General features: G+C 40.1%; 1 protein-coding gene across 1 annotated transcript in view; it reads right to left on the reverse strand.

The window, feature by feature from the left end:
• EFCAB5 (EF-hand calcium binding domain 5) overlaps positions 1-25767 on the reverse strand; it is a 136523-nt gene that overhangs the window by 76840 nt on the left and 33916 nt on the right. The window contains exon 5 of the mRNA XM_036768146.1: positions 3417-3487. Coding sequence (XP_036624041.1) covers positions 3417-3487 — 71 coding nt within the window. The remainder of the gene's footprint in view (positions 1-3416; positions 3488-25767) is intronic.

Here is a 25767-nt window from a genome sequence, read left to right on the forward strand (position 1 = left end):
CCCAGACCCCCATATTCATTTGATAGTTGGGTTTAATTCTGTTCTTAATTACACCTGCTTGCATAACTAAAATATTAGTGTTCTCTGCAGATCTATGATACACATCCCAAGGTTTATCACTTAACTATAAGCTTTAACTCTTGGTGGGAAAATGGGCCAATGATGTTTCTTTATAAATAATATTTTTAAAAAGCCATACAAGGGCATTGATGATGTATAAGTAAGATCTTAGATTTAGAGCTGGAAAGGACCATAGAGGTCATTTTATAGATGGAGAAACTGAGACTTGGAGAGGTGAAGTAACTTACCTAAGGTCACACAGTTAGTAAGCCTCTACGACAGGATTCAAACTCAGGTCTCCTTAACTCCAAGCCCAACACACTATCCATCATGCCCCCTAGCTGTTTCTAAATGTCGTTCTTTTCGACTTGAAAAGCCAAAGGACAGTGATAGCCTCCTCCTACACAGCTGAATGGAGTTCTTCATTTGCATCTGAAGGATCATGACCAAAGTTCAGGCTCTATTTACTTGGGCCAGGGATGGGCAGGACCCCAGTGTCTACTCAGAACATTTTCCCGAGGTTTCCTCTCTTGTTCTGACTCTTCAGAGATGTTAGTTGGGCCATTGCCAGTTTAGTTCACCTCCTCTATGTTTCAGTTTCCTCCTTTGTGAAAAGAGGGGATTGGACTCGACCCTTCCAGCTCTAAATTGATGATCCTATGGAGGAGGGACCTTAAAACAAGCCTGGTTGCAGGTGAATAGGGGAAGTCACACCAAGCCTTTGTCTTTTCATTTGAGTCTGACAGATTAAATTGCCTTTCCCAAGAAATGTGAGAACATGGCGGGACGAAGACAGCTTTGTCGACAGCAGGCGAGGTAACAAGAGACTCTGCCTCTACATGGAGATCATTTTCCCACTGCTTCTACATTCTCCCTGTGTTCTTCTCTGCCTTCTTGCCCATCCAGTTCTATAGGAGATCTGGGAAGGATCAGCAGTATTATTATTTGAAATGATGCATTGTCATTTCTAGGTCAATTAATGATGACATCATTGCCAGGAGAAAGTGAAGAAGGCCTCCTGCATGTTGGGGGTACACCCTGTGGGGAACTGGCATAGTGGATAGGGCATTGGATTAAAGGTAAAAAAAAAAAGGCCCGGGTTCAAATACTGCCTCAGATACTTATAAACTCTGTGTCGCTGCTAAGTGGCAAGTCAATTAACCCTCCTAGTCCTCAGTTTCTTCTATAAAATGAATAGATTGGACTCAATAGCCTTCTTTCTCTAAATTGATCATCCTGACAAGGACAAGAGTTGCACCAGATGGTCAGCCATGGATTGGTGGTGGTGCGTATCATCAGGGAACTTCTGAATCAATGAAATCTCAGATCCATCTGAGTACTTGAATGCCGAACTATTGATTAAAAAAAACCCCTCCTTTCCAGCCTCCTTTTCACCTTCCCCATTATGCTTACACAGGATAGGGATCCACACAATAAAATGCTCAGTTCCCTGAAGGATTTCATTCTCATAAGAATGAATAAAGGAAGCAAGTACAAAATAGAAGCTTTTTTAAAAATTCTGTCTTCCTTAGGGAAGAAGGATGAGAATAGATTTCCAACAGTTTCATTTAGAAAGTCTCTGGCTTTTAGAAATACAGGTAAAAGAGGAGTTTCTACCAAAAACTAATATATATATATATATGTATATATATATATATGTATATATAAACGCAAGATAGATGTGATTTCCCCATTCAAACCCAGAATTTTGCTGAAAACTCCCAGCATTCCATAATGGATTCACTTGAACCTGCCTGGCTTAGTGATTGAGTTTGCTTTGATCATCTTCTTAACCGGTACAATTCTTAGTACAAGGATGGCTCCTGACTGCAACTCAAACTTTCATATAATATTAGTGGGCTGCTACCCGTTCAGATACTGTGTCTTTTAACACCAAGGAGAAAAAGGAAGGGAACGAGCATTTATTAAGCACCTGTTGTGTGCCAGGCATTGTGCACATATCTTTTACTGTACACAGTATTTTACAAATATTTTCTCATTTGATCCAATAAAGCAAGGGTGAAAGAGAAGTACACTTGGTTCTATGGAAACCACTGGAAGAGGAGAGAAAAGAAAAAAGAATGATTTTTAAAATTTCCCCCCACTTTATAGTATTTTATTTTTTACAATTACTTGTAAAGATAGTTTTCAACATTCAATTTTATAAGATTTCGAGTTCCAATTTTTTTTTCTCCCTTTTCCTCTCGCCTTCCTCTCCCATAAAGGTGGCGAGCAATCCAATATAAGCTATATACGTACAATCATATTAAACATATTCCCACTTTAGTCATGTTGTAAAATAATCAGAACAAAAGGGAAAAACCATGAGAAAGAAAAAAACAAAACAACAAAAAAGAGAACATGTATGCTTCGATCTGCATTCAGAGTCCATAGTTCTTTCTTCAGATATGGACAGCATTTTCCATCATGAGTCTTTTGCAATTGTCTTAGATCATTGTATTGTGGGAAAAGCCAAGTCTATCAAAGTTGATTACGGTACAACGTTGCTATTACTGTGTACAATACAGAGAATGATTTTTGTAGATTGAGAAATCAACACACACAAAAATGGCTGTGATAGGAAACCCAGGCATTTTGATAAATACTATTGCTTCTTTCACTTGTTCTTTTGTAACACATGTAAATTTCAAGGTGCTGTAGCTATAAATCCCAAAATTCTTATATAATCTTCCTGTGGTTCTCGACAGTTTTTTCATTTGTAGTTTTATCAGTTATAAACTTCAAAACTCTAAAAACTGTCCCATACAAATAAGTCTATGGACCCCGATTTCATGCAGCTTTCATTGCATTAGTCACTATTCTGCTTTCAAACAGGGCTAAATACATTCATCTGAGGGTGAGTCCTCTATGGGGTCCTTGGAATAATGTATCTTACTCAATACTTTATCTGAGACACTGTTTCTTCATTAGAGGATTTTATCAGTTCTCAATGCAAATATTCTTTATCTGTCCCTTCTGACAACCAAACTCTGTACATATGACGGGGACAGTACCAAACACTTAGGATCACTGAGGTAGGACTGGAAGTGGTCTCAGAGGCACCTTGTCCAACCCCATCATGTTGAAGATGAGGAAACTGAGACCTCAGCAGGTAACGTGACTTGTATGAGGTCACAAAAGTAGTGAGCATCAGAGGTGGCATTTGAACCCTGGTCCTCTGTGTCTGGAGACAGTATTCTTTCTATTGTATCACTGCCCTCCATTCTCCTCATTGTATAGTTAATACATATGTGTATTAACATCTCTGTTAACACATAACATTGTTCCAAAAGGCAATTGATAAGTAAAACTGACAGAAGGTCTTTATGCAGATATTGAGTTATTTAATTTCTTACCTCTATAAAACCTTCTTCATCTCTCCTATCTTTCATTGAGCCTACAAATTCCAATGGGTGGTAAAGTGTCTCTGGGGGAAAAAAAAAGAGAACTCCATTAGTTTGGTTGTAATGCATTTTCCATACAGGCTCTAATTTTTAAACCTATTGGTTTCTTCTCATCACTGACTTTTCCCTGTAGCTTTTAAATGGTACTTGCTGAAAATACAGCCAATGGACTTGGAAGCAAAGACACAAATAAAAGACAAGTTGCTTTTTTTGTTTTAGGCAGACGTCCCGCTTTATGGGTTTAGAGGGTTCCCAGTGAGAAACTTCTACCAAGGAAAACCAACACCTCTCTGCAATTTAGAGTCTTAGAAAGATGCCTTGGGCACTGAGAAGTTCCCCAAGCTCAGGCAGCTAGTATAGATCACACCTAGAACTCAGATCTTTCTAACTCTGAGATCAGCTTTCTATTCACTATATCATACTGTGTTTTGAGGGACACATAACAGAAAGTTAATCATTAATGAAGTTGGTTTTTTTCTAACATGGCTAAATAATATTCAGTTCATCACCAAAAGCATTGATTATCTGGGAGCAGAGCTCTGTGCCAAGTAATAGATGGGATATAAAGTTCCAATAGGACAGTGAGTGCCCCATCCTTACAGCGCTTACAACCTAATGGGGAAGATGACACATACATAAATAATGTAGTAGGCAGGAAAGGTGCGTGAGAAAGGCACAAGCAAAATGTTAGGAGAAACATGCAAGGAGAGGCTTACTGGAGGATGTGGCAATGGATTTGAGGTCTAAAGGATAGGTAGGAATTTAATGGGTGGAGATGGAGGACCATGTGAAATTGTATGCATTTTTCAAATCCTGGCCTAAATGTGACCTCCTCCACGTGAGGCTCTTCTCTTCCTATATCCCTTCATCCTATGAAAAACTTAATGGAAAAATGTACCTATATCTTAGAACCAGTGGGTAAAACAGAAATTGAAAGAATCCCCTGATCACCTTCTGAACGAGATGCCACAATGAAAATTTCCAGAAATATAATAGCCAAATTTAAGAGATCCCAGGTTAAGGAAAAAATACTGAAAGCAGCCAGAATGAAACCACTCAAATACCATGGGAGCCATAGTCAGGATCACACAACACTTAGCAGCTACCATATTAAAACAGAAGAAGACTTGAATATAATATTCTGAACGGCAAAGGAGCTGGGATTACAAACAAGAAAAAACCAGAGCTAAATAGAAAATCTGACATTCAAACAGAGGACTCAAGAGAAGCACAAAAAGATAACCTGAAAGAGAAATCACAAGGGATTTAATAAGTTTAAATTGTTTACATTCCTATATGGGAAGATGATCATTGTAAATCCTAAGAATTTTATCATTATTAGGACAGTTAGAATCAGTCTACATAGACAGAATGCCAGGTATGAGTTGATTATGTTGGAATGATTTAAAACAAAAATGGAGGTGTGAGAGAGAAGGATACACTAGGAGAAGGGGGAAAGGAAAGGCAGAATAGGGGAAATTATCTCACATAAAACAGGCATGCATGCAAGGAAGAGCTTTTACAGTGGAGAGGAAAGTGAGTGGGGAAGGCAGGCAATTCTTGAATCTTACTCTCATCTGAACCGGTTCAAAAATAGAAATATATCTATATGTACACACACATACACACATACACACACACACACACACACACACACACACACACACAGAGTTGGGTATAGAAATCTACCTTACAACCTAAGACAACTCCAGAAGATTCATGAGGAAAATGCTATCCACATCCAGAAAAAGAACTATGGAGTCTGAATGCAGATCGAAGCACATCATTTGCTCTCTCTTTTTTTGTTTTGTTTTGATTCTTCTTTCTCGCGGTTCCTCCCATTGGTTCTAATTCTTCTTTACAACATGACTAATGTGAAAATGTTTAATATGAATGTGTATGTAGAAAAAAAGAAATCTACCTTACCAAACAAGGAAGTAGGAGGGGAAGGGAATAAAGGAAAAGGTGTGGGTGATAAAAGGGAAGGTGGATTAACAGAGGCAGTGGTTGGAAGCAAAACTGAGTAAAGACAGAATGAGAAAGAGACCGAGAGAAGGATAAACAAGAAAAGAGGATGAAGGGAAATACACAGTGAGTAATCGTAACAATGAATGCGAATGTGATGAACTCACTCATAAAACAGAATTGGATAACAAAATGGATACATTGTTTACAAGAAACATACTTGAAACAGAAACACACACACACACAAAGTTAAAATAAGGGTCTGGATCAGAATCTATTATGCTCCAGGTGAAATAAAAAAGACAAGGGCAACAATCGTGATCTCAGGCAAAGCAAAAGCAAAAATAGACCTACTTAAAAGAGATAGGGAAACTACATTTTGATAAAAGGTACCATAGTCAACGAAATAATATCAATACTAAACATATAAGCACCAAATGACATAGAATCCAAATTATCTTTCTTTTCAAAATTTATTATTTTTTAACATTCTTTTCTTTTTAAATTTTGAGTTCCAGATTCTCTCCCTCCCATTCTTTTCCCACCCACTGAGAAAACCAACAATATGATATTGAGTATACACACGAAATCACGTAAAACATATTTCCTTATTGGCCATATCACAAAAAAGATACGGCAAGAAAAATAATGTGAAAAAGTATGCTTCAATCTGCACTCAGAGTTCATCAGACCTCTCTTTGGAAGTGGATAGCATTTGTTTGTCATGCGTTCTTTAGAACCGTTTTGGATCATTGTCTTGATCAGATTAGCTAAGTCCTTTACAGGTGATCATCGTTATAATATTACAATCATTACACTGTTCTCCTGGTTCTGCTCACTTCATTTGGCATCAGTTCACATAAATCTTCCCAAGTTTTTCTGAAACCATCATGCTCATCATTTCTTATAGCACAATAGTGTTCCATCACAATCATATACTACCATTTATTCAGCCATGATGGGGAATTTCCAACTTCAATTTCAATTCTTTTCCACCACAAAAAGAATTGCTATTTTGGTCCATGTTGGTCCTTTCCCCTTGTCTTTAATCTCTTTGGGATACAGACCTAGTAGTTGTATTGATGGGCCAAAGGGTACGCACTGTTTTTTTAGTTCTTATGGTTCCAAATTTTCCCTGGAATGTTTGGACTCTACAACTGCACCAACAATGCGTTAGTGTCCCTATTTTTCACATCCTTTTTGGCATTTGTCATTTTTTTCTGTCATGTTAGCCAATCTGACAAGTGTGAGGTAGTACCTCAGAACTGTTTTAATTTTGCATTTCTCAATAGTAATTTAGAGCATTTTTATGTGACTTTTGATAGCTTTGATTTCTTCTTCTAAAAACTGCCTGTTCACATCTTTTGACCATTTCTCAATTGGTCAGTGGCTCCTATTTTTATAAATTTGGCTCAGTTCTCTATATATATGAGAAATGAGGCCTTTATCAGAGAAACTTGCTATAAAATTTGTTTCCCACTTTCTTGCATGACTTCTAATTTTGGTTACATTGCTTTTGTTTTTGAAAAAAAATTTAATTTCATGTTGTCAAAATTATCCTTTTTACTTCCCATGATTCTCTCTATCTCTTCTTTGGTCATACCATGGTCATACCATACTTATATATATATATATACACATGCCATACTTATTCACAGATCTGACAGGTACATTTTTCCATGCTCTGCTATATTACATTGGATATCACCATTTATAATAAATGATTTTTAGAAAAAGAAAAAAATTCCATCACCTCCTTCACATAGCAGATAGAATCAATCAACAAGCATTTATCGTGGCTATTAAGTGCCAGACACTGTTCTGCAAGCTGGGAATAAAAAGACAAACATGAACCAGTGCCTGCCCTCGAAAGGAGCTCACATGTACATATTTGGTATGTACAAAACACATCCAAATCAGATACAAAATAACCTTGGCAGGGGAGGTACCAATAGTTGGGGTGACCGGGAAAGACCTCATTCATGCAGAAAATGGAACTTGATCTGAGTCTGATAGAAAACTAGGCATTACAAGATTCACAAGAGAGGAAGGAATATATTCTTGGCTTGGAGGACAGTCACTGCAAAGCAGGTAGACTGAATGTGGTGAGAGGAACAGCAAAGAAGACCAGTTTGGCTGGACCATAAAGTATATGGAATGGAGTAATTGAAACGGATGATTCTGCACATCAGTGATTTCTTTTGGCTACAAAGGAAGGACAGGGCTAGATTATGATGGGCTTTAAATAGCAAACAGGAGTTTGTATTTGATCATAGAAGTAATAGAAACCCACTGGACTTTATTGGGTGGGGAGTGAGGGTGACATGGTCAGGGCTCCACTTTAGCAAATCACTTTGGTGGCTAAGTAAAGAATGGATTGGAGTGGGGAGAGATTTGAAGCAGAAAGACCTATTAGGAAGCCATTGCAATAGGCCAGGCACCAAGGGCCACTAAGCTGGTGGCCATATGAGTACAGAGAGTTGATCATTAACTAGATATGTGGGGTGAGCAAGAGCAAGGAGTCCAAGAGAGAGGTGGATATGAAAATTTGGGGGTCATTTTCATAAAGATGAAAATTGAACCCATGGGGGTTGCTGGGATCACCACAAGGTAGTTAAGAAAGCCAGAAGAAGAGGGTCTGGGACAGAGCCTGGAGTTATATCCACCCCTAAGGGACAGGACAGAGATGCTGGTCCTACAAAGAGGGATAAGAAGGTACAGCCAAACAGCAGGACAAGAATCATGAGAGAGCAATGTCATGAAGAACCAGGGAGGAGATGACATCCAAAAGGAAGGGTTAGCCAATGGTATTAAAAGCTACAGAGACATCAAGAAGAATGAAGACTGAAGAAAAGCTCATTGAGTTTGGTAACTAAAAGATCTTTTTGTATCTTGGGCAGAGTGGTTTTGCCCAAGTATTTCAGTCAGAAGCCATATTGCAAGAAGTTGAGAAGAGAATGTGAAATTATTAAGGGCAGACAATACACATAAGTGTCTTGACTGTGAAGTCAAGAAGAGACAGATGATAGTTTGAGGGAATGGCAAGGTCAAATGAAGGTTTTTTTAAAGATGGGGGGAGACCTGAGAATGTTTGTAAACCAGGGAAAGGAGCTAGGGGATAAAATGAAACGAAAATTAGAGAAAGGAAGAAAGATCAAAGGAACAAACTCCCCAGAGGACACAGGAGAAGAGGAAAGGCTCAAGTAGAAGAGTTGGCTTTGGCAAGGAGAAGGGCCACCTCATGGACAAGAGTCAAGAAGGGGAGCAGAGGGATATTGAAGGGACTTGGATTGTGGAACAGGGAATAAGATGTAGCTAAAAAAGGATGGTCATTATTTTCTCAATACCATAGGAAGTGAAGTTCTCTGTTGAAAGAGGTGAGAGGCTGTTGTAAGTAGCTTGAGAAGAGAAAAGGTTTGGAATAGATGCTGTGGGGGGTCTGATAGAGTCAATCAGGAAAGAGAGAAAGGATTACCATGCAGCAGTGAGAACCCAGGTGAGATCATATAGCACACAACTGATAACATCTGTGGTATACCCAGGCAGCTTGGTTTCATGATTTTCTCCAGCAACCCTTAGCAATAGAAGTGGAAAAAGGCGAATGGTGGGGTATAACCCAGAGTTGGGGTCTGGCAAATCATGACATGCAGCAATAGAAGGGCTCAAACCAGCTCAGGAGAGTTAATTGTTACAGTTTCAGTGTATTTATACCTCAGGAGTTAGCAAATGCCACAAATCACTATTTTGTTGATTATCTAGACTTAAGAAAGTGATGGAGAAAAATACTACTAATGCAGATTAAACTTTAAAGTATTTCATGCAAACTTTTTTCCCCCAGAGAGCTAGTTGTTAGACATTTACCAGCACAATGCTGTATACATGCATGTATGTGTGTATCCTATGTATGTGTACACATACATACATATATACATACATATATGCATGGAGAGAAAAAGAGATTGCCTTTATTAGATGCTTACTATTTGCACTGAGGTGGCAGACAATGGAAGCTGGTGTATGAGGTAGAGTGAAGAGTGAGTGGTTTTGTTTAACGCCCCATGGAGGACTAGAACTAGGACCCCCAAACTGCAAGGGCTCCAGAATCATGCTACTGATGGGTGAGCATAAAGCATCCTGAGACTGACTTAACTTTACATACAACTAAAGATAGTCAGGTAAAGATGTAAGTGCAGGTAAGTTGGCAGCTACCACTACAGAGCTAATTCATCAAGAATATGCCTGACTTAGCCAAAGCTTGTTTATTCCAAGATAAATCCTGGCTTGAAGCCCTGGAAGAGCTGGTATATTTTACCATTATCCCTCAGCTGATGATTATGGTCACAGGCAAGATTCAGAAATACTGTTTGCTGAATTGGACATTAATTTGATTGAACAGACCTGGTCAATTCTGACCACCAGGGGGCAACAAAAGCATTCTTGATCTGGAGGAACCTATGTTCATTTCCACTATCCAATGTGGTCTTGGCCAAACAGGTGGATTGTCTTGACAGGTAAAATACTACACACATTACCTTGCCCTAGGTTGTGGGAAGTCCATGTGATTACAACTGATAAACAATCTGTTTTGTGCCAGGAATGGGGAGACCCCAGACCTGCTGGGACACCGATCTAAGGGAATTGCCACAGGACCTCTGACTCCATCTGCTTCCAGAACAATCTTGTTTCCTTGTTTCAGCTCCTCTAGGCCACAGAATTCAGGGTCCACAGTTCCAGAACCTCCAACTAGAAGAGGAAGCTCCACCATTATTTGAACTAGGCAGAGATGGGGATCCATATTTATTTTTGATTTTCAACATTTATTTTTAAAGATTTTGAGTTCTAAATTTTCTCCCCCTCCTTCTCCTCTTCCCTCCCCAAGATGGCACACAATATGATATAGGCCATACATATACAATCATATTAAACATATTTCCACATTAGTCATGTTGCAAAAAAGAATTAGAATCAAAGGGAAAAACCATGAGAAAGAAGAGCAAAAAGAGAAAATATTGTGCTTCAATTTGCATTCAGACTCCATAGTTCTTTCTCTGGAGGTGGATAGCATTTTCCATCATGAATCTTTTGCAGTTGTCTTAGGTCCTTGCATTGCTGAGAAGAGCTAACTCTATCAAAATTGGTCACTGAACTGTTACCGTGTGCAATGTTTTCCTGGTTCTGATCACTTTGCTCAGCATCAGTTCATATAAGTCTTTCCAGGTTTTTCAGAAGTCCACCTGCTCATTATCTCTTATAGTACAATAGTCTTCCATTACATTCATATACCACAACTTGTTCAGCCATTCCCCAGTTGATGGGCAGATGGGGATCCATCTTAAACAATGTTGAATCCTTAGAGGAATGAATGAATGGTATAGTGGGAGAAAGGCAAGAAAGCTGTGTGTGAGGGACGTTAGCAGCAATTAATTGGCCTTGAAGAAGAGAGAGGTAAAGGGGTTGGGGGTTGGGGAAGAAGAATTTGGGCAAAGCCAAGCTTAAGCACATGAACAGTAAGATGACAAAAGTCAAGGTTGAATTCTGGAGGGAGAGACAGGAAGTCATAAGCTGAGTCTATGTGAAAAAGGTCAAAAGAATGGGGAAGTTCAGAAACGAGTAAACCTCAAAGCCCCAGTGACTGGCAATTTTGTGTCATTGAGAAATGTGTCACTAAGATGACATCCTTTATGGCAGCCAAAGGCTACCTCACCCCTCCCCACCCCTTCTTTGGCTTCTACCTCACAGCTGTTGGTTTAAGATACCCAAGACAATCAAAGACTACCATGTCTGGGCAGCTGATATGTCTCAGGAGACCTCTTCCACCCTCCAGTGCTGCTCTTGAAATGACTTTGTTTTTCAAGTTAGGATAGGTCCATTTCAGTTAACAATGATAACTAACATAGAGTGCTTTAAGGTTTGCAAAGTGATTATATACTTACATATTATATATATGTATATACATATACACATGCATAAATATATATATTATACACACACACACATATGATTTGAAATGTGTCCTAGGAACAGAATGGAAGTGGCCCAAGCTGTGAGATTTGATTAATGGATATTAGGGATATGCTGGAGCCAGCTTGTAAAGGTTGGAGAGCCAATTGTTACATTTTCGTGGCTTGATTTACTTAATTTACTGCTTTCAAGGCTTGATTAACTACTTTGTTGATTGTCTAGATTCAAGAAAATGATAAGAGAAGATGTTAATAATGTACATTAAACTGAAAAAATGTGATATACCTTTTCTGGAGAGATGATTGCTAAACATTTACCAGCACATCCCCGGTAAACGCCCTGGAGATCTGATTGGTAGACACAGATAGGATAGGTCTCAAAACTTAGCAGGCATGTAAGGGACAGAGTTAATAGGTGATTGACAACCAGTAGCCCTGAGGACCCCGGCAGAGATCAGGTAAGGCAGTTTGGTTGACATCCACAGCACCCTCTGGTGGTGGGGTGGTCTTAGGAGTGTTACTGAACCTCTTTATCAACATAAGCAGTCACAAGTACCAGTTGTCCTATGGCCTAGAGAGTCATCATTTGCCTAAGCCACCTTTAGCTATGTGGCTAATGTGGTAGAAGGAGGTGGCAAAGTCCCCTTTTGGCGTAAAGGATAGAGAAAGGAACACAGCAAACTGTCCTTTAAGCAAACACTGCTCCCTCTACTTCCTCTCACTCTTACTCTGGATCCAATCTATTGCGGTTTGTCTCCCTCCTGAGTGATCCATACTTTTCTCCCTCTCTCTTCCTCACCTCCCTACCTCCTCACCTCCTGGTGGACCTATGCTCCTATAAGTATTGCTGTGGAGTAGTGGGAGAGAGGTCTGTGTTTTCACTTTCTCATCCCTTCCAGCCTTGAGCACTTGCATTCACATTCTCAACTGCATCATGCTTCAGTACCTCATTCTTTAAGTAGAATTGAGGCTCAAGTTTAAGTTTTAGGGTTCTGCTTGGGAGAGTTACAAGATCATTCATAAAACTAAATGATGACTCAATAGCCCTGAAGGAGATCTGTAACCTCTCCACTAGAATTACAAGGTCCTAGCTCAGTAGATAGTGGAATGTGAAACCGCTTAGGGCTGTCCTTCCATGCACACTCTGATCTTAAGTAACTACATGCTCATAGACAGTGGGAAAGAAGTAATTTATACAAAAAATGACATAGCTGAGTTTTTTCCTAGCTCCTCCTAAACACATAGTTAAAAGTGAGAAAGGAAGAGGAAGGCACTGAGGGAGGGAGGTAGAGAACATCCACTACCCATCAAGTCCTTCTTCCAATTTGGTTCCTGCAGTCCCATCTACTATGCACAATAACAATGGTTGCCCCAGGGAGAAACAGGTTGTTTTCCATTCCATTAAACAATCTCTGCCCTGCTTCCTGGTTTCAAATCTCCATGATGACTGTCATGCTATCCCCAGCCATGTTTCTCCTCTGCTATCTTTCTCCTGGTCCTCTACCTCCAGGGACATACCTCAGCAGTCCATGGAAGTTTGTAGGAGGGTCTACACAAAACACATGGTTGCTATTTACTCTAGTTCAGATGTTCATCTGCCAGTTGTGCCATGATAACCCTTTCTTATTCTGGAATTATTCTGTAATTAACAGGCTTTAGCTATAAAGGACTATGGCCCTGACCCTGTATGGAGGACATGGCATTGTACTGGTGAGTGGGTTTACTCCAATCAGATCTCATCCCTGGGTCAGAAAAAGGAGCTGTGGCTTTCCATTGGCCTTCATGTTGTCTCCTTATTCTTTTGCTCCCTCTTTGGGACAATGAATACAATGACATACTGTCTTTCTGCAGGCTTAGGAAAGGCTATAGCCCGTCCAGCCATATGACCTGAGGGTACTAGGGAAGGAACAACAAAACAAATTACAGAAACAATAACAAGTTATAGTAAAGATGACAACACAACAACAATACATCAGAATTTATGTGAAACATCCAAAAATGCTCAGAGATAAATATAAATATGTGTATATGTATTGCATACATGTGTATATGTATACATGCATGTGCACACACACACATATGGCACAGTGGATAGGGGGATGAAGTACCAGGCCTGGAGTCTAGATGACTCCTCTTCCTGAGTTCAAATCTGGCCTCAGATACTTACTGGCTGTGTGACCCTGGGCAGGTCACTTTAACCTTGTTTGTCTCTGTTTCCTCATCTGTAAAATGAGATGGAGAAGGAAAAGGCAAACCACTTCAGAACCTTTGCCAAGAAAACCCCCAAAAAGATCACAAAGAGTCAGACACTACTGAAAAGCAGAAGAATATATATCCCCTAATGCTTATAGCAGTAAGAAAAAAAAGTTGATGAGTTAAGTTCACAATTCTAATTTCTAATGAAATTAGCAAATGAAGAAATGAATGGACCAGAAGCAAACATTAAGCAAGAAATCACTAAAATAAAAGGACAATTAAAATATGAAATAAAGGAATGCTCCTCTCTACTTGTAACTGATTCTTCCAAAATGGTAGTATTCCATGATTCACAGGAGAATCAGGAGAATACTGGTATTAAAAATAGAATGTGTTAGGGTGGGAAGAAGTTTGGGAATATTACCCTGAAATATATCTTAAATATAATCCAGCCTAGTCTCCTCCTCAGGTATGGGTCCACCTGAACTTTTTATCCAATCAATTTAATTAGACAAACGTTTATTTAACTTCTATTATATGCCAGGTATTAAGCTGGGTACTGGAGATGCAAAGACAAAAGTCAAATAGTTCCTGCCCTCAAGGAGCTTACAGTCTGCTGGGGGTGGGTGGAAGAACAAGATGTATGTATGGAATTTACTAATTCCAAGCATATATAATGTAATACAAATTAGCAGGGAATGCTAATATCTGGGGGAGACACAGGAAGGGGTTTCTTGTAGGAGTTGGCACCTGAGCTATGCTTTGAAGGATGCTGGGAATTCTATGACGTAGACATGAAGAGGGAGAACCTTCCACTCACGGGGGGGCAATGCACAGGGTGGGGTATGGAATGCTGCATCCAGGGATCAGCTTCATGTATACTGATGGAATAACTCAATATGAATTTTTCACTGATGACTCAATAACAGACAAAAATACAAAGTGTCCCTCAGTCCTACATCCCCTTTTTGCTTCTGTATGATTGAGTGATGGAAAAGTATGGGGGGAAGGGGGAGGAAGGACTAAAGATCACGTAACTTTTAAACCATCTGTAAATATTAAACTCCTGACAGTCTTAACGTCATCTTATTCCCATAACAAATTAGTCTATTAATAATGGTTGACATTTATATAGTTTTCGGGTTTGCAATATGCTTTTCATAAATGATCTGATTTGAACCTCACAACAACCATGTTAGGAAGGCACTTCAGGTTATTGGCTCCATTGTACAGATGAGGAAACCGAGGCAAAGAGAGGTGAGTTCATGTGCCCATAGTCACGCAACTAATAATCATCAGAGCCTGAACTTCTTGCCTCCAAGTTTAGCACTCTATCCACTACTCCACGTTGCCTCTCTGTTATTTAGTTGTGATTCCATTAGGCGAGAGATTTATAATGGTTTATATTCAAAACACAGTAGCTAGGTAAAGCAGCAGAGAGAGTGCCAGGCCTGGAGTCAGAAAGATCTGAGTTCAAATCCAACTTCAGACACTTGCTAGCTGTGTGACTCTGTGCAAGTCACTTAACACCGTTTGCCTCAGTTTCCTCATCTGTAAAATGAGCCAGAGAAGGAAATGGCAAATCGCTCCAGTATCTTTGCCAAGAAAACCCCAAAGGGGGTCATGAAGAGTTGGACACGACAGAAAAAGACTGAACAACAACAAACAACAAATGTTCAAAACACAGACTTTTAGAACTTGAAGGGACCTTAGAGATAGTAAGAGACAGAAAGCTGCACTAAGACTTTTGGGACATGCTGTATTTCGTGGATAAAGAGAATGAAGGCTCAGAGAGGTCCTACTTCTAGCCTCTCCTTCCCCAGGATAATGATTCCTCTTTTTCCTCTTTCCTTTTTCTGTTCCTCTACCTTAACTGCTTGAATACAAAGCCCCTGGAATATGTATTTTTTTCTTTGTTACATCACTGGATAGACGTTTACATTCCTATTCTTAATTTTAAAGGAGATAGGAAGAACGTTTTGTACATTTTTAATATTTCAAAAACTGAATTAAGTTGCCTTTTATTTATAAGCCTCTATGTTTTCCTGGGGATCAGTAGCCCTTGATTGAGGGAAAAATGTCTCCCGATTCCCATTTTGAGAGAAGGCAACTGTTACTGTTATTTCTGTGATAATAGTTGAAATAATACAAGTAGTGATATAAGACCCTCATGGAGCTGATGGTTCTTGCTAAAAAAGGAGCTAATAGGCTGTAAATTATCTTTATGGAGCTATAAAACATGGCTTAATGCATGCTTGGTGCGTTGGGCTACACTAAATGAAGTGGGCCAGGAAGCAAAGAATGAATGTTAGCAGAGAACTCTGTGGTGATGGTGGAACATCTGCAGAGCCAACATCTGGATCATAATTTCCTTCTTCCTTGACTTTTTCAGGTCTTGGCAGGATGAAGTGGTGTCGGAAACAGTACTATGACCCTAAGGGAGCTGAAAAATGATACTCACAATTCAGAGGATGGAGCTACATAGAAGAAGAGAGAAACTTTAACTTAGCTAGAACATTTAGGCCTCAGCTTCACTTCCCTAGGAATAAACAGAGAGTAAAAATTGAACTTGCCTAGGAGGTATTGCCAAGGCCTCAATCTCCCTAACCAGACACAGGATAGGTCGGCTGATGGCTGACCAGGTGCAGAACAAATCCCCCAAACAGGGAAGCGTAAAGTCATGGAGGTATGAATTTTCTATATTGACCCAACAAACCAGAAAATATCAAATCACCCCATTTAGACAATGCTTACTCCAAGGTCAGACAAAAGTTCTGTCTCTCTCCCTTCCTCTATCTCTTCTAGCTTTAGAAACTTGGACAACATCAATTGGTGTATTTGTAGAGGGCATGTGTACCCATGAGGTACCCTCCTGAATCCCTGTGGTTTCTCCTTAACAACGAGCATATTCCCTTCTTTCAAAAGACATCTGAGGGACTGTGGAAGGAAGGAAGGAAGGAAGGAAGGAAGGAAGGAAGGAAGGAAGGAAGGAAGGGAGGGAGGGCAGGGAGGGAGGGAGGGCAGGGAGGGAAGGAGGGAAGAAAGGAAGGAAGGGAGGAATTAGGGTTAATTAAGCACTTACTATGTGTCAGACACTGTGCTAAGCACTTTACAAATTTTATTTAATTTGATCATCACAACAACCTTGACAGATAAGTTCTATTGTTTTCATTTTATCGTCCAGGAAACTGAAACAGGTTAAGTGACTTGCCCCGGGTCACGCAGCTAGTAAGTATCTAAGGCCAGATTTAAACTCGAGGTCTTCCTGACTCCAGGCCCAGCATTCTATGTACCTCAGCCTCTCGAATGATATGTCAGTGATGTAGTAGTGAATAGAGTACTGGACTTCAAATCAGGAAGCTGTGGGTTCAAATTCTGCCTCAGACACTAACTAGCTGTGCAATTCTAACTTAACCTAGCTCAGCCCTAGTCTCCTCAGCTGTAAAACGGGGATAATAGAATTTACCTTCACAGGTTTGTATTTATGCTGTGTATTATATATGTATATATTTTTATATATCCTTGTTCCTTCTTCCCATTAGAATCCCTCCTTGTGTGGAAACATTATTTCATTCTTTGTACTTAACACAGTGCCTAGTATACAGTAGGTACTTAATAAATGCTTGCTGATTGGTTGGTTCTGAGGATCAAATGAAATAATATATATGTGAAGCCCTGTGTCAATCTTAAAGTCTTATATAAATGTTAGCAATTACATTGTTGTGTGTACATGACACAATCACTGTTGGTAAATTTTGCCTTTTCTTTGTTAGAAGAGAAGGTTCAGTATGTGTATGCACAAAAGGGAAGGATATCAGGAAGTGACATGGCATAAAAAAGACATCAAATAAAAGGTACATTTTTTCTTAACCAAAGAATTAACCTGTCTAAAAATAACCTAATCCCACTGAGATACCAAGGGGTTTCAGGACGGCCTTATCAGGCTCCCCATGGACAAACTCTCTATTTTTCCTCCATGTTAAAAAAAATCGGTCTCTGCAAATTAAACCAGTGTGCTATTATCATAGTCAACCAATCAGTGATCATTTATTAAATGTCTATTATATGGGGATGTGGGATACAGAGGAAGTTAAAACCCCGTCCCTATTCTCAAGGCATCACAGCCTTTTGGGGGAGACAATGTGCAAATAAATATGTACAAACAAGATATGTCCAGGATAAATTAGGAGTAGTCTCAGAGAGAGGGCACTAAAATTAAGGAAGATTGGGTAAGACTTCATGCAGAAAGTGAGACCAGAAGGGAGTCAGAGAAGCCGGAAGGTAGAGATGAGGAGCGACAGCATTCCAGGCATGGGGCACAGCCAGTGAAAATGCTTGGAGTCAGGAGACAGTGTCATGCTTGAGAACCAACAAGAAAGCCATTGTCACTAAATTGCAGATTGTAGAGGGGAGTAAGGTATAAGGAGACTGGAAAGGTAGGAAGGGACCAGATTATGAAGGGCTTTAAAAGCCAAATAGAGGATTTCATATTTGATGCTCAAGGTGATACGGATCAACATTTGGGAGAGGGGGCCACAACTGAGAGGCCCAGGTGCTTCACCAAGTCTCTAAAACATAGCTGGGCTCATCCTGCCTTGGTGCTGGCAAGAGTTTGTCTAAACCTGACCACTGCTGATGAAGAAAGCTTAGCCACAAAACAAACTGCTGCTCACTGGCATGACTACTAGTGCTGGTAGCCTACACCAAAGGGAAAAAGAAGAAAGGAAGAAAAAACATTCCAGACAAGACCTCAAATATAACCCATAGTCCAGAACCACAGGATTACAACTCTCTATGTCTACACAGACAAGATGCCACCTCAGCAGGCTACACAATAATTATATTCTCTTTTGTTCCCACCCCACCCAAGGTCTTCTTGAAAAAATGTCTAGGTCTGAACAAAAAGGGAAAAAGGCCCTTAGTTCCCATACAAGCGCTAAAGCAAGCAAGATTTTTAACTGGAAAGAGAAAGTAAAGGGCATCTTACCAAGGAGAGACTGATAAGATATCCAATATAGAGCAGGCTTTATTTATCCTAACTCCACCCCCCCCCACAGCCCCCCAAAAGATCCAAGTCCATAAACAGTTAAAGACAACTCTCCTCTCTCTGGTGAGCCTTGGGACCTATAGGACCCAAGGACTTATACTGTCCTCCTGACCTAGGATTATCCTGGAGTTGGGTCCTGCCCCGTTCCCTGACAAGGGGAATCCACTTAGGGCTTCTGGAGAGACAAGGTACCTTCACAATCTGTATAACTCGCAGTATGAGTGAAACCTGAGCGTGCTCATCTGCAAACCCCGCTGCTTATAGTTTTTCATCTCCCAACATGGCTGACGAACTCCTTGGAGAACCCTTGCTCCTTCCATCTGGGACCTTACGACACCTGCTTTCCTGGGTCACATGGTTTCCCAGAGGGTCCTCACTGATGTAAGGCAGAATAATATAATGGATGTTGTTTACTTGTTTTCAGTCCTGCCTGACTCTTAGTGACCCCATTTGGTGCTTTCCTGGCAAAGATCCTGGAGTGGCTTGCCATTTCCTTATCCAGCTCATTTTACAGGTGGGTAAACTGAGGCAGACAGCAGTGAAGTGACTTACCCAGGGTCACACAACTAGTAAGTGTCTGAGGCTGGATTTGAACTCGGCTCTCCCTGACTCCAGTTCTAGCACTCTATCCATGGTGCCACCTAGCTGCCTCTAATCCTATGATGCTCCTACAATACCCACCATGCCAGTTCATTAATTTCGTGGTGTGAGAGGAGATGATTGGCTCTGTCCTTAAGAAAAACTTTCTGCAGGTGTTGCTATTCTGTGAGTACCCTACTTAATACTCTACCCTAGAGCAAGGCAGCTACTACTGAGATGGATTCTTGATGTGGTTCAAGGAACTTTCTGGGGCTGAAATCCTTAACCTGAGTTTGAACATTAAATAGATAGATAGATAGATAGACAGACAGACAGATGGACAGACAGATAGATAGATTGACAGACAGACAGACAGGCAGGCAGGCAGACAGACAGATAGACAGACAGATGGACAGATAGAGAGACAGACAGGCAGGCAGGCAGACAGGCAGACAGACAGACAGACAGACAGACAGACAGATAGATAGATAGATAGATAGATAAACTGTTTTTCTATACAACGGTTTCTTTTGTAGTCTTGTGTATTTCATTTTATGCATTTAGAGGTGTTATTCTGAGAAGGAAGGAGTCCAAAGGCTTCACCAGACTGTACCAAAGGAGTCCATGACTCGAAAAAGGTGAAGAGCCCCTGCTCTAGGGCATGCCTGCATCAGACACTGGAGGATCCTAACATTGCCAAAGTCCTTACTGGCACATGGCACCCCTCTTTAGGATTCTAATCAAGGGCTCTGTCATCTGGGGATATTGGGATGAACCACCAGCTGAAACAGGCAAGTCCTAGGGACTACTAAAGCAGCCATATGCCCTTTGGTTGAGTAAGCCCTTTCCAGGGTCATTTCTATGTTAATATAGTCTATCTGAATGCCTACAGGGCCTGGCACATATTTCAGTGGGTCTATGATCTTATTCATATGGATACTTCCTTCAAAGATGCAGACTGCAAAACATCTATGTCTTGCCATCTTATATATTCATGCCCTCCTATGCCAATTGGAGCCCTGCCTCTTGGTCTTTTTATGTTCCGTGGGTACTAGTGCATTATTCAGGCTATCCATCATTTATCCCTCACTCTCACTACATGACTGACACTTTTCTAATGATATGTTTCCCAGATGTCATTTTTTATTCCAGTTCTTGCACATATATCATTCTAAGGATCAGCCCCTCTGGTATTTCCCAAAAGGTGGCTACTTAATCTCACAGATTTTAGGGAACTCTATGAGTCTGCATTCCTAAAACTGCAGTTGACAAGCCCCCACCAATGAGCTTCTCCTTAAGAGTCATCCAGGTGAATAATTAGCTCAATACAAAGGCATTTGTTAATGTGACACCATAAAGACAGTAGCTACAAAACATTTCTCCTGGTAACATGGAGATCACCCTCCCACAGAAAACATACAATATCCATAGGAGGCACAACTTTGCATTACAGTGATAGTAAAGCACACAAGCAGGGAACACGTATGGTCATGGCAGCTTGTGACTGCAGAACTACAATGAGCCTGACATCACGTCCTTATGCAGTCCTCCCTACAGCTCGGCTCTTCATTCCCAGAGCCAGGTCTCCCTTCAGGTCCTGGTTGGTTCTGTCCTCTGAAATCAGGAGTCATGCTCCTTGAAGCTGCTTCTAGTCTCACGTGACTGCCTCTCTGTACCTGAGACTATGTCTCAGCTCCTTCAACTGTGCCTCAAGCTCTCTTGAAGGGACTCTCAAATGGCCAGACAGAGTGTCTTCTGCTGAGTAACTCAGCTGATTGACGTCATGACCAACACAAGAGGAAAGCCCCCCACTCCCACCCTTGCTATAGGAGGTGGTATAAGGAGTCATACTCCACAACACTGCTCCCATACCAGGCTCTCACAGAGCTAGTGAGCTTTGGTCTTTTAAGGGGCCATCAGCAACGTGGCCAGTTATTACTGGATCAATTCCAGTTGAATCAAGGAGACATTTTTTCACACTTTATAAAGGGACAACTGGTGGTGGTTATATTATTACAGTTAATTTAACATCTCATCTGACCTTTACTTTCTGTGACTACATCAACTAGGCTGGGGGGAATCAAGCAATTAAAGACCAATTCTCCTCCCCATTAGGGTAAGTAGACGTACGCCCATCATATGTTTCTTCATTGCCCTTTGAGTCAAGCACAATATTAATTCTTCAGAGATTATGATGTTCCATGATTCATAGCTCCATATGCTCACTGAAAGAATATATCAAAGACCAGGAGCTTCTCCCATTCATCAGATACAAAGAAATATTTAAAAAAACCAAATGGATCTGTGATACTATCAATTAACTTCATTTCTCAACAACAAATACCATGATCCCTCTATACTTGCCCATCTTGTGGGATTATTGTCTATGCCCTCTCATAATTTGTCCACAGGGAGTCCATTCAATGATCTGGGGACTTTTATTTCTTTCTACACTGTAGGAACACTCTGAATGGTGGGAAATACACAGTCAACATACCTGTGAATGTGAATGGGATAAACTCACCCATAAAATGGAACTGGATAGCAAAATGGATTAGAAACCAGAATACAAAAATACATTGTTTATAAGAGACACACTTGAAACAGAAAGAAACACAAAAGAATTAAAATAAGGGGCTGGATCAAAATGTGTTATGCTACAGCCAAAGTAAAAAAAGGCAGGAGTAGCAATCATGATCTCAGACAAAGCAAAAACAAAGAATAGATCTAACTAAAAGAGATAATCATGGGAACTATATTTTGCTAAAAGGTACCATAGACAATGAAGTAATACCAAAAAATTATACAGCAAGTTTCTCTGATAAAACCCTTGTTTCTCAAATATATAGGGAACAGAGTCAAATTTATAAAAATAAGATCCAATCTCTAGTTGATAAATGGTCAAAAGATATGAACAGGCAGCTTTCTGAAGAAGAAATCAAAGCTACCTACAGTCATATTAAAAAACGCTTTAAATCACCATCGATTAGAGAAATACAAATTAAAACAACTCTGAGGTACCACCTCACACCTGTCAGAAATGGCAAACACTAGAGGGGATGTAGGAAAATAGGTACATTAATGCATTGTTGATGGAGTTGTGAATTCTAACAATTTTGGAGAATCATTTGGAACTATGCCCAAAGGGCTATAGAACTGTCCATACCTTTTGACCCAGCAATACCACTACTAGGCCTATATTCCAAAGAAATCAAGAAAAGGGGAAAGGACCCTTATGTACAAAAATATTTATAGCAGCTCTTTTTGTACTTACCATGAATTAGAAATTGAGGGGATGACCATCAATTGGGGAATAGCTAAACAAGTTGTAGTATATGATTGTGATGGAAAACTACAAAGGGGGTGGTTTTAGGAAACATGACAAGACCTATATGAACTGTTGCGAAGTGAAGTGAACAGGACCAGAAGTTCAGTGTACACAGTGACAGCAATATTATAATGATGATCAACCGTGAAAGATAGCTACTCTGATCAAGACAACAATCAAAGGCAATTCTGAAGGACTCTTGATGAAAAATGCTATCTACTACCTCCAGAGAGAGAACTGATGAATTCTGAGTGCAAATTGAAGCATAATTTTCTCACTTTCTTTATTTTTCTTGGGTTTTTTTGTGACATGCTAATATGGATATATGTTTTGCATGATTTCACATGTATAATCAATATCATATTGCTTGCTTTCCCAGTGGGTAGGGGAGGGGAGCTGCAGCAAGAGAGAAAATTTGGAACTCAAATTTTTAAAAGAAAATTTAAAAATAAATAATAATTTTTTTTAAAAAAAGTATCTGTGTGGCTGACTCTATCAAAAAATCTGCATGATTTTAATATATGATTGGGTAATACTTTGTTGAAAAGAAACTTTTGGGCTACATCTTACTCTACCAAGTCAATTCTTTTTTAAATCAATAAGCAATAAACATAGTAAAATACCTCATTGTGTATACCTTTAAGTTAATCACATGAATTTGAAGACATGTTCTATTTTAAAAAGTAGTTTGTTAGAGCCTGATTGTTCCCTTCTAAAATTTGCATCAAAGATGAAAATATATATATTCTCATGAATGTAGCCTGAAAAAAAGGAAATGGAAACTGGAAAATTCTAGAACTCATATGCATGGCCCCATTTCCATAGCTTAGTAAACCTCTATCATTCTTTACTCTGGTCTTCTCAGGATTCCTAGAGAGACGGATTACATTTGGATTTTACAGAGATGAAAAAGGATATAAATGGGTCAGTAGATATTGATGTCCTCAATTACCGTTTCTGGATAATAATAACATTAATTATTTTCCCCAATCATTTGGGATCTTTCTGAAATCAGAAATCTTAAACATTTATCCCTCAATATTTTCAAAATTGAGTTACCTCTAGCACAGGATTCTTTCCCCACCTTGGTCCAGGCCAGATGTTCCATTTCCTTTCCTTTACATAACACACCAGAGACTCAGAGATTGGAGTTCAAATATTTTTGATTCCACCACCATCATCACTGATGAAAATAATTTGTTCTAGAAATGCTGCCAAATCTGTTGTCTTGCTTCTAGCTTCATCTAGATGCTTTGGGGATGACCTGGATGAGTTTGGTCTTATGCCCAGCTTTTTGTAAGCTTGGTTTCCTCTCTACTGTTCTTTCCTGTTTTCGAGCCCACCCAAAGGCACAACTGGACAGCTGGAATTCACACTTTTCTGTTTCGTTGTCTTCTACTACTTATTAACCAGCAAACATGTACTACTTTGGGTAGTATGAGAAAATTCAATCTCCATCCAAGCCTGTGTCAGTCCGGTAGTGTGATGAAGTAGAAAGAGCTCTGGATTGGGGGGGCCAAAGGACCTGGGTTTGAGCCCCAGCTCTTTGACGTACCCCCTGAGTGCCTATTACATGTCACTTTAGTTCTTGGATCTTCAGTTTCCTCATCTTTGAAATGAGAGGGTTCGACTGGAGGATTTCAAAAGTTCCTTCTAATTTCTTTGATCTTGTGATCTCATATTTGCCAGACCTTCATTTAATAAAGCACCAGGAGCTGGCTCAGAGCATGGGCCAGAGAGAGGAGCATCAGACAGAACTCACTGTTCTAAAGCAGTCACGGAGTACCATTTCCCATTTGTGCCCAGGGCACATCTGAATTAAATTATAGGCACCCCGGAGATGTAGCTGCTTGTACACCTGTGTGTCCCCTATGCCCTGCCAAGAATATCAGAGTGGCAGGAAGGGATATTGGTTATAAATATTTGTTTCATTTAGTTGCCTATGAGAACAATTATGTGCATATTAAATGAATTTAAATAATAAATGATGAATAATTTACATGCCTATACTACTTTCCAGTTACAAAGCACCTTACATTTTAAGGTAGTCTGTTTACCTCTCATCAACTCCCAGTGGTGTGTTGGTAAATGTTTAACAACCAGCTCTCCAGGAAGGGGGGGTGTGAATCCTGTATACAGGACTTTTAAAGTTTAATCCACAATATTAACATTTTCTTAAGTCTAGACAAGTAGCAAAACAATCAATCAAGCCCTAATTTGTCACATTTGCTGATTCCTGCAGGGCAAATGCTCCCACTGAAACCTGAACAATCAAGTTTGTTTTCTGATCTGGGACAAGCTGGCTCTAGCACATCCCTGGGACCACTCGCCTCCTAACAGTCTCTGTCAGACCCTGTGGTTCTGTCCACATGAGACAGGGACTGGATCTGTGATTGCATTGATATAGGGAATCCCTAAATGGAGAAATTCCCTCTGCCAATGCAGGTTGGCACCTTCTCTGCAATATACAGTCTTAGAAAGTTGCCCAGAGCCGTGGCAGTTTAAGTGACTTGCCCACCATCTCACAGAAGTGGGACTTGAACCCCGGTGTTCCTGGCTCCAAGACCAGTGTTCTAACCTCTATATCACACTGCCTCTCAGCAAAGTACATGGCCAACCAGGATCGGTCTGTGTAATTTGCTGGAAAGAGGCACCAGCCTAACTAACTTCCTTAAATAATTGCTAACACTTGCTGCCAGCAAGAAAATTCAGAATGTGCCACCATTATTGGCTGTATTCTCCTTCCCCGGGTAATCCCAGCAAATCTTGGGACAGACAACAGAAAAAGAGCCTGAAGGGGGAAATGAATGAGTGGATATCTGGAATGTCTACTAGGTAAGGTTTCTGGGTTGCAGGGCAGACCGGGCTCCACCCAGCTCTCAGTCAATTGTTAACTTAGTGGCAGTTGGGTGGCACAGTAGATAGAGTATTGGACTTGAAGTCAGGAAGACTAAAGTTCAAATCCAACCTCAGATACTTACTAGCTGGGTGACACTCACTGAGCAAGTCACTTAACCTCTGTCAGCCTCAGTTTCTTCTTCTATAAAATGGAGATAACATTTCTTTTTATTATCATTCTAAATTCTGTCCTTCCCTCCACCCCCTCCCCTACCCATTGAGAGGGCAAGAAATATGATATCCATTACATATATAAAGTCACTCAAAACATTTCCATGTTAGCCCCATTGCAGAGTTGGGGGGAGGGAATAAGAAAATTAAATAAAGAAA

The sequence above is a fragment of the Trichosurus vulpecula genome, chromosome 7 (assembly GCF_011100635.1).
Source record: "Trichosurus vulpecula isolate mTriVul1 chromosome 7, mTriVul1.pri, whole genome shotgun sequence".
In the NCBI taxonomy this organism is placed as follows: Eukaryota; Metazoa; Chordata; class Mammalia; order Diprotodontia; family Phalangeridae; genus Trichosurus; species Trichosurus vulpecula.